This window comes from Salmo salar, chromosome 25, assembly GCF_965601325.2.
Source record: "Salmo salar chromosome 25, fSalSal1, whole genome shotgun sequence".
Taxonomy (NCBI): Eukaryota; Metazoa; Chordata; class Actinopteri; order Salmoniformes; family Salmonidae; genus Salmo; species Salmo salar.
The window spans coordinates 25,441,129-25,458,066 of record NC_138315.1 but is presented as its reverse complement, the minus strand read 5'-3'; the positions used below and the strand labels follow the sequence as shown (position 1 = coordinate 25,458,066).

The 16,938-nt window shown below is 42.5% G+C and overlaps 1 protein-coding gene across 5 annotated transcripts in view; it reads left to right on the top strand.

The window, feature by feature from the left end:
- LOC106586439 (unconventional myosin-Ib) overlaps nucleotides 1–16,938 on the top strand; it is a 142,835-nt gene that overhangs the window by 76,454 nt on the left and 49,443 nt on the right. For all 5 annotated transcript variants that reach the window (XM_082969041.1, XM_045707708.2, XM_082969042.1 and 2 more), the window contains exons 4-6: nucleotides 2,027–2,121; nucleotides 13,043–13,147; nucleotides 15,071–15,117. In XM_082969041.1, the coding sequence (XP_082825167.1) occupies nucleotides 2,027–2,121; nucleotides 13,043–13,147; nucleotides 15,071–15,117 (247 nt within the window). The remainder of the gene's footprint in view (nucleotides 1–2,026; nucleotides 2,122–13,042; nucleotides 13,148–15,070; nucleotides 15,118–16,938) is intronic.

The window sequence follows — 16,938 nt, the reverse complement described above, 5'->3', positions numbered from 1 at the left end:
GATTCAAAAAATGGAGCCGAGTTTGCTTTTTTCCCAAAATGTCATTTAAGGTGCTCCAAAGCATTTTACAATCATTCTTTATAGCATTTTTTGTTTTTCATTGTATAGTTTCTTTTTATTTAGTTTAGTCACATGATTTCTTAACTTGCAGTACATTTGCCAATCAGTTGGGCTGCCAGACTTATTTGCATTACCTTTTGCCTCATCCTCTCAACCATACAATTTTTCAATTCCTCATCAATCCAATGGGATTTAATAGTTTTACAGTCATTTTCTTAATGGGTGCGTGCTTATTAGTAACTGGAATAAGCAATTTCATAAATGTGTCAAGTGCAGCATCTGGTTTCTCCTCATTACACACCACAGACCAGCAAATATTATTGGCATCATCAACATATGAATCACTACAAAACGTATTGTATGACCTCTTATTCACTATATTAGGCCCAGCCTTTGGAACTTTGGTTTTCCTAGATATGGCTACTATATTGTGATCACAACATCCTATGGATTTTGATACTGCTTTAAACAATTTCTGCAGCATTAGTAAAGATGTGATCAGAACATGTTGATTTCATTCCTGTGCTGTTTGTAAATACCCTTGTAGATTGACAACCTGAACCTGAAGTTTTTTCTCGCGTGGGCAATTTGATGAGAGCCATTCGATATTTAAATCACCCAGAAAATATACTTCTCTGTTGATATCAAATACATTATCAAGCATTTCACACATTATCCAGATACTGACTGTTAGCACTTGGTGGTCTATAGCAGCTTCCCACAAGAATGGGCTTAAGGTGAGGCAAATGAACCTGTAGCCATATTACTTCAACAGTATTTAACATTAGATCCTCTCTAAGCTTTACAGGAATGTGGTTCTGAATATAGACCGCAACACCGCCCCTGTTGGCATTTGTCTTTTCGGTAGATGTTATAACCATGTATTGCTACCACTATATCATCAAAGGTATTATCTAAGTGTGTTTCAGAGATAGTCAGCATATGAATGTCATCTGTTACAAGCAAGTTATTGACTTCATGGACCTTGTTTCTCAGGCTGCATATGTTAATACGGGATATTTTTTGCACTTTTCTGGGTTGCTTGATTGTTTTTAATGCTTTACTGGGAAGCTTATCCATAGACTTGCTCATGTTATTTATATTGGAGCTGATAGTCAGGGTGAGCGGCACACAGTGGTCTTCCTACTAGAGCCACCGCCTCAGTGCTAACAGTGTAACTCTGGTTCATAGGCTCATGATTACTGCATACGATAGCTGTAGGATCAACAAAGGTAATTGTCTGCCAACGCCCCTAGGATAATGTACATTTGATGCAGCATTGTGACGACTCATTGTCACAACGGTAGGGATTAACTGAGCTGGTCTTGGGTCATTGATAAGTCATTGTTTCAACGCAGCCTTCAAATGCGTGGCCAGAGTCCAAGATGATTTGGAATGACTCCATCATTCCTGTAGTGTATCTTCTTCTGTTTCCAGAAGGTGTCAAAGTTATCTATAAAAGTGATTCCAGCAGAGCTACATTAATATTTTATCCAGATGTGTAATGCCAGTAGCCTGTGGAATCTTTCACACCCACAGCCCAGCGATGGTACTGGACCTGAAAATATTGGAGTCTTTTAATGCTAAAATTAGTTCTTCAAAATCAAATTTCAGATGTTCCGAGCTAGCCCTCCTGCTCTCGTAGTCCCCACATGGACTACGACCAATTGATTGGTCGAAATAACAGACTTTTGACTTTTCTTTATTCTAGGACAGCCCTAATATCAACCCAGTGAGCAATGGAGAAACATTAATATTCTGTAGATAGAATCTCAGTCTATTAGTTTCAATGCAGTTGGCCTGTGTCACATAAGATAGAACAGCTTGAATGATATGGGAATGGATGAGTTGTATATGCTATGGAAGTTTCCTTGAAATGATGGACCTACATCTGTGACGCAATTGAATAACCAATGTGTTTGGACTATGAATGTATGTCAATGTGGATGTGCTTGTTGTGTTCCAGCTATGCCCTGGCAGATGAGGCCTACCGTTCTCTGAGGGACCAGGATAAAGACCAGTGTATCCTCATCACAGGAGAAAGTGGAGCTGGAAAGACTGGTGAGACAAGTCCACCACCAAACAAATGCAATAGGCCCACCATTTAATTGGGAGTTAACACTTACATGAATGTCATCAAACATGCACTATAATGGGTTAACATTTTGAGGGTAATCAAAATTTACAACACTTACAAGCAGCACTATTGAGGGTTCTTAAATGTACAACACAAGCACAGGAGGTTGGTGGCACCTTAATTGGGGAGAACAGGCTTGTTTTAACTTCTCTAGGGCCGGCGGGACGAAATCGTCCCACCTACGTAACAGCCAGTGGAATCCTGTGGCGCGTTATTCAAATACCTTCGAAATGCTATTACTTCAATTTCTCAAACATATGACCATTTTAAAGACAAGACTCTCGTTAATCTAACCACACTGTCCGATTTCAAAAAGGCTTTACAACGAAGGCAAAACATTAGATTATGTCAGCAGAGTACCCAGCCAGAAATAATCAGACACCCATTTTTCAAGCTAGCATATAATGTCACAAAAACCCAGAAGACAGCTAAATGCAGCACTAACCTTTGATGATCTTCATCAGATGACACTCCTAGGACATTATGTTATACAATACATGCATGTTTTGTTCAATCAAGTTCATCACAGGGCTAGCTATTTAGACACCGAGCAAGTTTAGCACTCACCAAAATCAGATTTACTATAAGAAAAATGTTATTACCTTTGGTGTTCTTCGTCAGAATGCACTCCCAGGACTTCTACTTCAATAACAAATGTTGATTTGGTCCCAAATAATCCATAGTTATATCCAAACAGCGGCGTTTTGTTCGTGCGTTCAAGACACTATCCGAATGGTAAAGAAGGGTGACGCGCACGACGCATTTCGTGACAAAAAAATTCTAAATATTCCATTACCGTACTTCGAAGCATGTCAACCGCTGTTTAAAATCCATTTTTATGCCATTTTTCTTGTAAAAAAGCGATAATATTCCGACCGGGAATCTGCGTTTTAGGTAAAAAGACGAAAGAAAATAAAGCATGGAGTCGACTCGTGCACGCGCCTAAGCCCATTGTCCTCTGATCGGCCACTTGCCAAAAGCGATAATGTGTTTCAGCCTGGGGCTGCCTCGATATCATTCAGCTTTTTCCCGGGCTCTGAGAGCCTATGGGAGCCGTAGGAAGTGTCACGTTACAGCAAAGATCCTCAGTCTTAAATAAACAGAGACAAGAAGAACAAGATCTTGTCAGAGAGGGCACTTCCTGTAAGGAATCTTCAGGTTTTTGCCTGCCATATGAGTTCTGTTATACTCACAGACACCATTCAAAAGTTTTAGAAACTTTAGGGTGTTTTCTATCCAAAGCCAATAATTATATGCATATTCTAGTTACTGGGCAGGAGTAGTAACCAGATTAAATCGGGTACGTTTTTTATCCGGCCGTGTCAATACTGCCCCCTACCCCCAACAGGTTAATGACTGGAACAGAATCAGTGGAATGGTATCAAAAACATGAAACGCATGGTTTCCAGGTGTTTGATGTCAATCCATTTTGTTTCATTCCGCCCATTATTATCAGCTGTTCTCCCCTCAGCAGCCTCCTGTGCACACAAGGTAGCCTACAAAAAATAGGTCCATCATTTTATGAGCTCACATTTGCGAGGAATCAACTGTATTAGTATTGTTGTATTGTAACACTGTTACAAAATAATATCAACACTTCTTTCGAATGTACAACACAAGGGTTAAGTGATCTTGAGACTTCTAGATAAGGGCTGTGTTCTGTTTGCAGTGTTCTAGAACAGTGGTTCCGAAACTTTTTATAGTTCCGTACCTCTTCAAACTGTCAACCTCCATCTGCGTACCCCCTCTAGCACCAGGGTCAGCGCACTCTCAAATGTTGTTTTTTGCCATCATTGTAAGCCTGCCACACACACACACTATATAATATATTTATTAAACATAAGAATTAGAGTTTTTGGGAGGTGACAAAGAGCTCTTATAGGACCAGGGCACAAATAATCAATAATCTTTATTTAACCATCTTACATATAAAACCTTATTTGTTCATAGAAAATTGTGAATAACTCACCAAAGGTTAATGAGAAGGGTGTGCTTGAAAGGATGCTCATAACTCTGCAATGTTGGGTTGTATTGGAGAGAGTCTGCCTTAAATCATTTTCCACACACAGGCTGTGCCTGTATTTAGTTTTCCTGCTAGTGAGGGCCAAGAATCCACTCTCACATAGGTACATGGTTGCAAAGGGCATCATTGTCTTAACAGCGTGATTTGCCAAGGCAGGATACTCTGAGCGCAGCTCAATCCAGAAATCTGGCAGTGGCTTCTGATTTAAATTAAATTTTCACAGAACTGCTTGTTGCAACTTCGATGAGGCTCTCTTGTTCAGATATTGGTAAGTGTGCTGGAGGCAGGGCATGAAAGGGATAACGAATCCAGTTGTTTGTATCATCTGTTTCGGGAAAGTACCTGAGTAATTGCGCACCCAACTCACTCAGGTACTTCGCTATATCACATTTGACATTGTCCGTAAGCTTGAGTTCATTTGCACACACGAAATCATACAAATAGAAAGACCTGTGTGTTGTCCTTGTTAATGCAGAAAGAGAAGCGCTCCAACTTCTTAATCATAGCCTCAATTATGTCCTGCAAATTGAATATAGTTGCGGAGAGTCCCTGTAATCCTAGACTCAGATCATTCAGGCGAGAAAAAACATCACCCAGATAGGCCAATCGTGTGAGAAACTCGTCATCATGCAGGCGGTCAGACAAGTGAAAACTTTAAGCTCGTCTCGCAATTTAAAAAAATGTGTCAATACTTTGCCCCTTGATAACCAGCACACTTCTGTATGTTGTAAAAGCATTACATGGTCGCTGCCCATATCATTGCATAATAGAAAAATACACTAGAGCTCAGGGGCCTTGCTTTAACAAAGTTAACCATTTCCACTGTAGTGTCCAAAATGTATTTCAAGCTGTAAGGCATTCCCTTGGCAGCAAGAACCTCTCGGTGGATGCTGCAGTGTACCCAAGTGGCGTCGGGAGCAGCTGCTTGCACGCGCGTTACCACTCCACTGTCTCCCTGTCATGGCTTTTGTGCCGTCAGTACAGATACCAACACATCTTGACCATCAAAGTCCATTTGATGTCACAAAGCTGTCCACTACTTTAAAAATATCCTATCCTGGTTTCCAGTGGTTTGCAGAAGAGGATGTCATCCGACCCCCCCCCCCCCTTAAATGTAACGGACATGCACCAGGAGCTCTGCCAGGAGATGTTGACTCATCCAGCTGTAACGCATAGAATTCACTGGATTGTATGCGAAGCAGTAATTGTTTTAAAACATCTCCTGCCATGTCAACATTGTCTGTTGTCACGTCCTGACCAGTATAAGGGTTATTTGTTATTGTAGTTTGGTCAGGACGTGGCAGAGGGTATTTGTTTTATGTGGTTCGGGGTGGTGGTTTTGTAGAAGGGTATTTGATTTATGTATTCCGGGGTTTTTGGGCACTGTTCTATGTTTTGTACTTCTATGTTCTTTCTGGGTTGGTATATTTCTATGTGTAGGTTAATGGGGGGTTGGACTCTCAATTGGAGGCAGGTGCTTTCTCGTTGCCTCTGATTGAGAGTCCTATATATGGGTATGTGTTTGGTTTAGTGATTGTGGGAGATTGTTTCTTGTTTTGCGTGTGTGAGCATTACAAGACTGTTTTGTTGATCGTTCGTTCTTCGTTTGTTATTTTGGTGTTTTCTTGGTTCAAATAAATATCAAGATTAGCATCCACATTCCTGCTGCGTTTTGGTCCTCCATTCCCGACGACAACCGTGACATCTGTATAGTTTTTGGGGCCTTTTCACCCAGCATTGTCCCAGCCATATCCGCGGCAGCAGGAATAATTAAGTCCTCCACAATAGTATGGGGCTTGCCTGTCCTAGCCACTTGGTAGCTCACCATATAAGACACTTCTAGCCCCTTCTTATTAATGATATCTGTTGCTTTTATACATGTCTTACTATTCTAAAGTCGTTTTAATTCCTGCTCAAATTTTTCAAATTGGCATGTTTTGTTTCTGCACAAGAGTGAAGGTTTCATCAAGTTGTGAGATAGTACTTTTGCATATAACATACTGTGGCTGAGGGAAAGGCACTGCTCCCAATATAAGTGAACCCCAAATCAATGTAGTTCTCATCATATTTGCGCCTCTTCGATGGTCCAACGACCCTGTCTGTTCTGTGTTTTCCCGGGTAAAGGGGCAGTAGCTCTTCGGCTGCATCAGATTCACAACTGTCAGTGTCCATGCTAGCTGGGCTAACAACAAATGTAGAATTACTGATGCTAGCATTGGATGTGCTCGTGGAAGCAGAACAACTTGTGTTGTCGACAGGTGTAGGTGTAGTACTGCTGGTAGTAGCAGTACTATCAGTAGAGCTGGTATGTGTTTCTATGGACGCGGGCCTTACTAAATGGACAGTTTGAAAATGTTGCTTACCCCAGTTTGGGAATACCTGTTCTATAACATTCTGTTCTGTCTGTAGAACATACTAAGACTTGTAGCAGAGGGAAACTCAATGATGGGGGCCATGAAGGCAGGCAGGCAGCAGTAGCCACAAGAACAGTAGGATATCAAATCAAATTTTAAAGAACAGTAGGATTTGGTCAGAGTTAGATAAACCTACCGCCTACCAGACCTGGGACTGGGATTTGTTTTGGGAAAGCCTAAGTCAGGTTTGTACTTGAAACGGCAGATGCAAGTTAAATGTGACCGACTGTCTCGATTCGGTCTTTGTAGCAAAATTTTAAATGTATTTTTTTTTACATTGGATAAAAGTAGACACTCAGAGTTAGAAAATGGTATCATAAACTGCAGTTGAAGAACAATGGGAAAGTAATTCCGCTTTGAAAGTTGACCCCACTTTTGAGAAAATGGCACTTGAATGTTGCAGATGGATTGGAAAAAAACTTGTTTTTCAACCACTCCAAATTTCTTGTTAACAAACCATAGTTTTGGCAAGTCGGTTAGTACATCTACTTTGTGCATGACAAGTCATTTTTCCAACAATTGTTTACAGACCGATTATTTCACTTATCACAATTCCAGTGGGTCAGAAGTTTACATACACTAAGTTGACTGTGCCTTTAAACAGCTTGGAAAATTCCAGAAAACGATGTCATGGCTTTAGAAGCTTCTGATAGGCTAATTGACATAATTTGAGTCAATTGGAGGTGTACCTTCAAACTCAGTGCCTCTTTGCTTGACATCATGGGAAAATCAATAGAAATCAGCCAAGACCTCAGAAAAAAGAATTGTAGACCTCCACAAGTCTGGGTGAATGACGAGCATGTTGTCAATCCAGTTGACTCTCCATTTGGTTCCCATTAAACTCTCTACAAGTGGCCTTCATCTCACTAAAGAAAAGACAGAACTACATAAATGTTTATACCAGCAGATATCCCACAGCCCTGAAACCGTTCTGTGGTTAACTGATGCTTTGATTACAAGGCCTTGGATTATCTGTCACTGCAAGGCCAATTTTAACATCCTAATTACTTTAATACAGAACATTAATGTTAGTCAAGTGGTGTCACATTGTTCAACATCATTAATTGGTCCCCTTAGCAATGACGCAGTGCTGGCAGAGGTCAGAGTTCACTAGTGTTTTTATTAAACTTTTCTCCCTCAAATGCAAAACAAACAATTTTTGTCTAATGAAGTCGAGTGCAGCCATGTAACTTTCTACAATCTGCTGACATCAGTGTACAGGACATTACAACCACACCATTGGTTTTGGGGTCTTTCTTCCTCCTTTTGTCGGGGGGGGGTGTTCAACAGTAAATACTGGAATTTCTGTGCGCCAACCACTCATGGGTTTAAAGTCCCAATCCAGGAAATGAATCAGCAAAGCCAGGGCAATGAGATGAGTTAGGATTTGGGGTAATCTCTCATAATTTTTTGTAGGTTTACAGGGGGTAGATGAGGCTGATGAAAATGGGTTTGGGGTGACTGGGGTCACAGTGTTACCCTAATGCTATTCAGTCCAATTCTTTATGGAGTCATCTTGTGAAGACGTAGTCTTTTACTTGTTAAGGCATTTTTCAGAGGAGGACTAATTTCTTTATCATACTGCCTTGAGTGCAGTGCCTGACAGGAGTGTTTCAGTGCATTTGTTTCTGAGCATACTGAGCGTCATCAGTTTAATACTTCTGCAAATCTGAACTCGCATACCTGACCTCAAACACACATTTCTGCAGATTTGAATGGTTGAAGAGTCCCACTAGCAAGTAGTTCCTTTTCAAACCAGCTGAATCTTTTGTCATTTGGAAAACATGTAACCATTATCTTTGTATGAAAGATTTGATATGTGTGAGAGAGTAAAAAGTAGTCACTAACTTTATGTGTCAGACAATACCTTTATGATCTAGGGAGTGCCTCAACATTATGATGGTTATAAGCGTTTCTAATTTGTAACTAATCTCCTTTTGATCTTACTTTGTTCCTTTTGAGATTGTAAAACATGATTATAGCAGACTGTTGGCTTACTCACTGTAAGGTTTGTTAACGATACTATCCTCTGTCGGGTATTCAACTCTTAATAACCTACAAGGCCCGGAGCCTGCTGGTTTTCTGTTCTACCTGACAATTAATTGCACACACCTGGTGTCCAAGGTCTAAATCGGTCCCTGATTAGAGGGTAACAATGAATAAAGCAGTGGAACTGGCTCCGAGGACCAGAGTTGAGTTAGAGCCCTCAATGTTGTTTAAATATTGTACGTAATTTCTAGGATCCTTCAACTCTTGTGCTGATTTCCTGCTTTCCCCTTACCTGCTCTTTCCCCTTACCTGCTCTTTCCTAACAATCTTTTTCTAAGGGTTGTCAAAGGCCCTCTTAAGATTTCTTCTCTGCTTTTGTCTCTCGCTTTTTGCTTTCTGGGTCACAGTCAGCTGCAGACCGTCAGTCATCTCATCGGCCAGAGATGTACTGGAGTCTGGACTGAACATTACACTAATACTACAAACCATGTAACGTTTAGCATAATGCTTTCTGTCCTGAGAAGAGACTGATTCGGGAGCATGTCATATTCATATCGTTGCACAGATTCTAACCCCAGCTTTTAAAACGCTGGGTCTGGGTACATGTTCTTATACAGTACCAGTCAAAGGTTTGGACACACCTACTCATTCAAGGGTTTTTCATACATTTTTTTACTATTTTCTACATTGTAGAATAATAGTGAAGACATCAAAACTATGAAATAACACAAATGGAATCATGTAAACTCAGGACCCTGTCTTTCAAAGATAAGTAATAATCCAAATAACTTCACAGATCTTCATTGTAAAGGGTTTAAACACCGTTTCCCATGCTTGTTCAATGACCCATAAACAATTATTGAACACGCACCTGTGGAACGGTCCTTAAGACACTAACAGCTTAGACGGTAGGCAATTAAGGTCACAGTTATGAAAACTTAGGACACTAAAGAGGCCTTTCTACTGACTCTGGAAAAACATCAAAAGAAAGATGCCCAGGGTCCCTGCTCATCTGTGTGAACGTGCCTTAGGCATGCTGCAAGGAGGCATGAGGACTGCAGATGTGGCCAGGGCAATAAATTGCAATGTCTGTACTGAGAGACATTATGGATATTGCAAGACAGCGCTACAGGGAGACAGGATGGACAGCTGATCATCCTCGCAGTGGCAGGCAACGTGTAACACCTGCACAGGATTGGTACATCTGAACATCGCACTAGCGGGACAGGTACAGGATGGCAACAACAACTGCCCGAGTTACACCAGGAACGCACAATCCCTCCATCAGTGCTCAGACTGTCCGCAATAGGCTGAGAGACTGGACTGAGCACTTGTAGGCCTGTTGTAACGCAGGTCCTCACCAGACATCACTGGCAACAACGTCGCCTATGGGCACAAACCCACCGTTGCTGGACCAGACAGGACTGGCAAAAAGTGCTCTTCACTGACGAGTTGCGGTTTTGTCTCACTAGGGGTGACGGTCGGATTTGCGTTTATCGTCGGGGGAATGAGCGTTACACCGAAGCCTGTACTCTGGAGTGGGATCGATTTGGAGGTGGAGGGTCCGTCATGGTCTGGCGCAGTGTGTCACAGCATCATCGAACTGAGCTTGTCATTGCAGGCAATCTCAACACTGTGCGTTACAGGGAAGACATCCTCCTCCCTCATGTGGTACGCTTCCTGCAGGCTCATCCTGACATGACCCTCCAGCATGACAATGCCACAAGCCATACTGCTCGTTCTGTGCATGATTTTCTGCAAGATAGGAATGTCAGTGTTCTGCCATGGCCAGCGAAGAGCTCAGATCTCAATCCCATTGTCCATGTCTGGGACCTGTTGGATCAGAGGGTGAGGGCTAGGGCCATTCCCCCCAGAAATGTCAGAGAACTTGCAGGTGCCTTGGTGGAAGAGTGGGGTAACATCTCACAGCAAGAACTGGCAAATCTGGTGCGGTCCATGAGGAGGAGATGCACTGCAGTACTGACTTTTACTTTTGATTTTGACCCCCCCCCCCCCCCCCCCCATTTATTATTCCACATGTCTGTGGAACTTGTTCAGTTCATGTCTGTTGTTGAATCTTATGTTCATACAAATGTTTACACATGTTAAGTTTGCTGAAAATAAATGATGTTGACAGTGAGAGGATGTTTCCTTTTTTGCTGAGTTTATTAACCAAAAAGGTTTTAAACAAATAAATATATTTCAGATTCTTCAAAGTAGCGACCCTTTGCCTTGATGACAGCTTTGCCCACTCTTGGCATTCTCTCAACTAGCTTCATGAGGAATGCTTTTCCAACCGTCTTGAAGAAGTTCCCACATATGCTGAGCACTTGTTGGCTGCTTTTCCTACACTCTGCAGTCCAACTCATCCCAAACCATCTCAATTGGGTTGAGGTCAGGTGATTGTAGAGGCCAGGTAGTCTGATGCATCACCATCACTCTCTTTCTTGGTCAAATAGCCCTTACACAGCTTGGAGGGGTGTTTTGGGCTGGTGCTCTCATGCATGCTTCAGTGTTACTTGCCTAAAAGTTATTTAGCTCGTCTGGTAGTCTCGTGTCACTGGTCAGCTCGCGACTGTGCTTCCCTTTTGTAGTCCGTAATAGCTAAGCCCAGACACATCTGACAAACATCAGAGCCGGTGTAGTAGGATTCAATCTTAGTCCTGTATTGACGCTTTGCCTGTTTTGATGGTTTGTCTGAGGGCGTAGTAGGATGTCTTATAATTGTCGGGATTAGTGACCCACTCCTTGAAAGTGGCAACTCTAGCCTTTAGCTCTGTGCAGATTTTGCCTGTAATCCATGGCTTCTGGTTGGGATATGTACGTATGGTCTCTATGGGGACGACGTCCTCAATGCTCTTATTGATGAAGCCTGGTGACTGAGGTTGTATACTCCTCAATGCCATTGGATGAATCCCGGAACATATTCCAGTCTGTGCTAGCAGAACAGTCCTGTAACTTGGAATCCGCGTCATCGGACCACTTCCATTAAGAGCGAGTCACTGGTACTTCCTGCTTTAGTTTTTGCTTGTAAGCAGGAATCGGGAGAATAGAGTTATGGTTAGATTTGCCAAATGGAGGGCGAGGGAGAGCTTTGTATCCGTCTCTGTGTATGGAGTAAAGGTGATCTATAATTTTTTTTCCCTCTATTTGCGCATGTGACATGCTGGTAGAAATTAGGTAAAACTGATTTAAGTTTGCCTGCATTAAAGTCCCTGGCCACTAGGAGCGGCGCTGCTTCTGGATGAGCATTTTCTTGTTTGCTTATGGCATACAGCTCGTTGAGTGCGGTCTTAGTGCCAGCATCAGTTTGTTAGGGTAAATAAACGGCTACGAAAAATATAGATAGTGTGGTCTATAGCTTATCATGAGGTACTCTACCTCAGGCGAGCAATACCTTGAGACTTCTTTAACATTAGACATCGCGCGCCAGCACTTACTGACAAATAGACACACACACACGCCCCTCGTCTTACCAGACGTAGCTACTCTGTCCTGGCGTTACACAGAAAAACCAGCCAGCTCTTCCGTGTCGTTGTTCAGCCATGACGCAATGAAACATAGGATATTACAGTTTTTAATGTCCCGTTGGTAGGATAGTCTCGACCGTAGACCATCGAGTTTGTTTTCCTGTGATTGCACGTTGGCCAATAGATCTGATGATCATGGAGATTTACTGACTCGCCTATGAATCCTAACAAGGCATCCCAACCTTCTCCCTCGGTATCTCCGCAGGAGAAGGTTGCGAATGACAGGAATTGGACCTGTTCTCCGGAAAGAAGTATTTCCTTCGCGTCGGACTCATTAAATAAAAAATCTTCGTCCAGATCGAGGTGAGTAATCGCTGTTCTGAAGTTCTTTTCCATCATAAAGAGACGTTAGCAGTAACTTTATGTACATAATAAGTTACAAACAAAATAGCAGTTGCTTTGGAGCCCGTAAAACGGCAGCCATCCTGTCTGGCCCCATTATTTATGCGGCTTCGGTAACTCTGGGTCTTCCTTCCTGTGGCGGTCCTCATTTCAGCCAGTTTTATCATAGCGCTTGATTGTTTTTGCGACTGCACTTGAAGAACCTTTCAAAGTTCTTGACATTTTTCAGATTGACTGACCTTTGTCTTAAAGTAATGTTGGGCTGTCGTTTATCTTTGCTTATTTGAGTCGTTCTTGACATAATATGGACTTGGTTGTTATGGAGTGTGTGAACAGTGGAGAGGGACCCCAGAGAGGGTACACACCCTGTCTATAGGGGCTGTTGGAGCGTGATGTAAGGGAGATTTTGGGGTGTGGAGGGGCTGGCTAGGGTTGGCGTAATTGGTGACTTAAGAGGTTTGGGTGTGGAGGGGCTCTTGCCTCAGCCCTGTCTAGATCTAGATGAGATTGACCTTTAACCCTGTCTTTCTGTCTGTTCCTGTTCCAGAGGCCAGTAAGCTGGTGATGTCATATGTGGCGGCGGTTTGTGGGAAGGGCCAGGAGGTGAACAAGGTGAAGGAGCAGCTGCTGCAGTCCAATCCTGTGCTGGAGGGTGAGTGTTCTAACCCACCTTTCACTCTTTCCCATGCAAGTTCAGAATAGGAGGTGCTTATATATGTGAGTGGAAGTGGCTCCCATGCTTCAGGTTCAGAGTGGGATGGGGCTCAGCTAAGATGGCCGAGGCATCAGGGACATACCCACTTTAACACACAATCAGTTTTGCTTTTTTTCTCTAACCGGTCTCTTTTTCTCACACGCCAAGCCTCTCTTATTAACAGAGATATCCAAATAGCTTGAATGCTTTCACCAACAATTACAACCATTAGGCTAGCTGCCGCACATGTTGTAATGGTTGGCAAAAAGCATTCAACCTATATGGATATCTCTGTTAAGAGAGGCTTGAAGTGTGTGAGAAAGAGACCCGTTGGGCCGGTAACCGAAAGGTTGCTGGTTCGAATACCACAGCCGAGATGGTGAAAAATCTGTCTGTGCCTTTGAGCAAGGTCTTAACCCTAATCTGCTCCAGGGACGCCATGCTACTATGGCTTACCCGGTATGTGACAATACACTTTTTCATATTATTTTCTTTACATTCAATTCACTGTTCATTTGTGACCGGCCTCTGTACATAAAAAAAAACACCTGTTTTGGAGAGTACCGTATTTGTTTTCCTGACATGAATCATCAAACCACTCTTCATCCAATTACTACTAGACACAACATGCAACACTTTATAAAATCTCCCAACCCTATTTACGTTTTTCACCAATCCTCAGTCTACTGCGTTAGGAGAAAAAACCCTCCCTATACCTCTGTGCTGGCACAGACAGCAGTGTTTTAATTGAGGGTCTGTAGATAGGAAATACTCATGAATGATGAAGCCAGCCTAGCAGTGCCCAGTACTTAGCTGCTGTACTATAGAGCCAGGCCCAGAACACACTCAGTAGGAGTATAGCAGCTACAGGCTGTAATGACCCCTAGGTACACAAAGAGAGGGAGCGGGACATGGACTTACAGTAGTTAGCAATGATTAACTTAATCAACACTCCTTAATTAGGTGGCTGATTTAAATACTTTACAACCCCACGGTGCTTTGTTGAACGACAAATGAACGCTGTATAGTGTAAAATGTGGGATTTTGGAGAGAGGAAGAGAATACTAATAATGTACTTTTACTGCAGTTGGTACTCCCACAAATATCAGCCTGCTTAAAGGACTGTACTGAATGTGCAATTTTGTACTTTGTTCAGGGTCTTTTCTTGAATGGTGATATTGTGTTGAAATGTGTGTTGAGCTATGAAATACTGCAAACTTATAATTGATGGTCTCTGGTCATTTTCATAATTTTGTACTATGTGTAGTGCACAGTTCACACACGGAATCACTGACTTAAATTTAGAGAGACTGCTATTTTGAGCCTTAAGCTTTGAAAGCCTCCAAGCTTTGTTTTAACCCGGACCCTCAATAACATATTGGGACTGATTAGGCGTCATCAGGTGCGGTAGGTAGCCTAGTGGTTAGAGCGTTGGACCAGTAACCAAAAGGTTGCTAGATTGAATCCCTGAGCTAACAAGGTAAAAATGTCTTTCTGCCCCTGAACAAGGCAGTTAACACACTGTTTCTAGGCCGTCATTGTAAATAAGAATTTGTTCTTAACTGACTTGCCTAGTTAAATAAAGATAAAATCAGACCGAAAGGCTTTGTGATAGTCTAGTTGTTGCATGATTGACAGATAAATGAATCAGCTTTTACAGGTTCGACAGACAGCGTTAAGTAGATTTCATGAAGAGAACACCAACCAAGCCATCAGTATCTGTGTTAGTTAGTGCTTATGATTTAGCAGAGAAAGTGATGCTTGATGACTTTTCACATACTTGAAGTAATACAGACTTACAGACTATCAAAATGTATAATATACTGACATTGGTTGCCCTGTCTACCTGACTGATACTCATGTTTAAATGTTTATTTTCAGCTTTTGGGAATGCTAAAACTATGAGAAATGACAACTCATCCCGATTTGTAAGTATCCTATTTTCTTTGTTGTCCTGACACTAACACTGAAGTCTGTGGGTGCTTTGATGGTCTGCTCCTCCAATAAGAATCTGTGTTTGATGGTCTGCTCCTCCAATAGGAAACAGTGTTTGATGGTCTCCTCCATTGAAGCTGTGTTTACTTTAGATTAAACACAGGTGGACCTTTGATCTAGAGTCACCACAGGCAAACAAACCCTCACCCTTTTTCTCTTCTGTCTTTTTCTCTCCGAATTTCTTTCATATCACTCTTTCTCCCCAAGTTCCTCCCTCATTTTCTCCCTCTGTATAGCTTGCAATTGGCTCTCTCTGCAGACCCTGCCTTAACACCAAGCCGTTACAGTTACAGCATAGAGGCAGCCCAGGATAGAAATGAAACCCAAGTCAGCGTAGCGTTTTTTTGGCAGCCATCTCCAGATGTCTGCCGATGGCTCCTGCCAAGATCCCTTTTAGTGTTTGGGAAACTGCTCTTTTCTCCAGTAACTCCACTGCCTCTGGTGTCATGTAATGTTTTCCTACAATGAGATGGCTCTTAAAGCACTAAATATATCCACTGATTCCACTCCCACATGGCACAAGCACCAATACGGTGCTGCTTTGTACAGTTAAAGATTACATTACGTCACATCATGCAAAACAGCTTGTGTCGGCTGGTGTGGAGACCGTATTGACGGTACGATCGTCAGCCAATGGGATGGTTAGGTTTACGGTAACTGTTACTCTGACCTTTGGCCAATTGCCCCTGAGGAACTAACATACTTGGAGGCCTACACTACCTCTCCTCCGATATGACTTATCCACAGTGAGCATTCTGGTGCAAACATGGCTCCTGCAGCACTGGAGCTTTAGGAAACTGACTGACGCTTTGACTAATGATGATATCAGCAGAGTGGTGATGCAACCACTATCTTACTCTGTTGAGGTTTTTTGTCTGGCAAACTAATCTAGGAAAGCATTATGTATTTTTATTTCTCATGCTTCCTCACTGGCTGGCTACGTTTTCCAGTGGGGCCCATTGGCAGCCAGCAGCTGCCTGTTTTAGATTCCACTGTTTCTGATGTCACCACATTACTTCAGGCTTCACCAATCAGACTGGAAACGCACTGACTGACTGACTGAACCATACCCCACCCTGTCTCGGGCTAACCAGTCTTCACTTAATGCCTGTTTATTTATCTAACCTTTATTTAACCAGGCAGGTCAGTTAAAAACACATTCACAATGATGACCTAATATCTAGGGCACTGGTCAGGTCACGTTGTCAGGACAAAACCAAAACTCATGTACCATTTGAACTAATATCCCACGAGTCAGTTTAATCTGGTGCTCAAGTGCTCTGTGTACCATACTATTCAACCTCTGGCTTTCATAAAGTTGTACAACTCACTCACTCACCCACCCACCAACCTCAGAGTGTAGCTACCTACCTGTCCCTAGCCTGTGCTCAGGTTTAGGATATCATAGTAGGGGAATTATTTTGGATTATGCCTGATCTGTTTATTTAGGTAACCTTGATATAAACTGCTGGATGAGCACCTCCTGCTTGTTCCAGTGAATGCCATTTAGTTCTAACACATCTCCTCAGGACGAGGACAGATTGTTTGATCTGTTTCTTCCCCCTGCAGAGAGACTGGAGATGTTGAAAGTTGTTGCCAGTTAAATGTTTTCTGTTTTGACCTTTATTTAACTAGGCAAGTCAGTTAAGAACAACTTCTTATTAACAATGACGGCCTATTATTTACGCTGGGCCAATTGTGCGCCGCCCTGTGGGACTCCCAATCACGGCCGGTTGTGATACAGCCTGGAATCG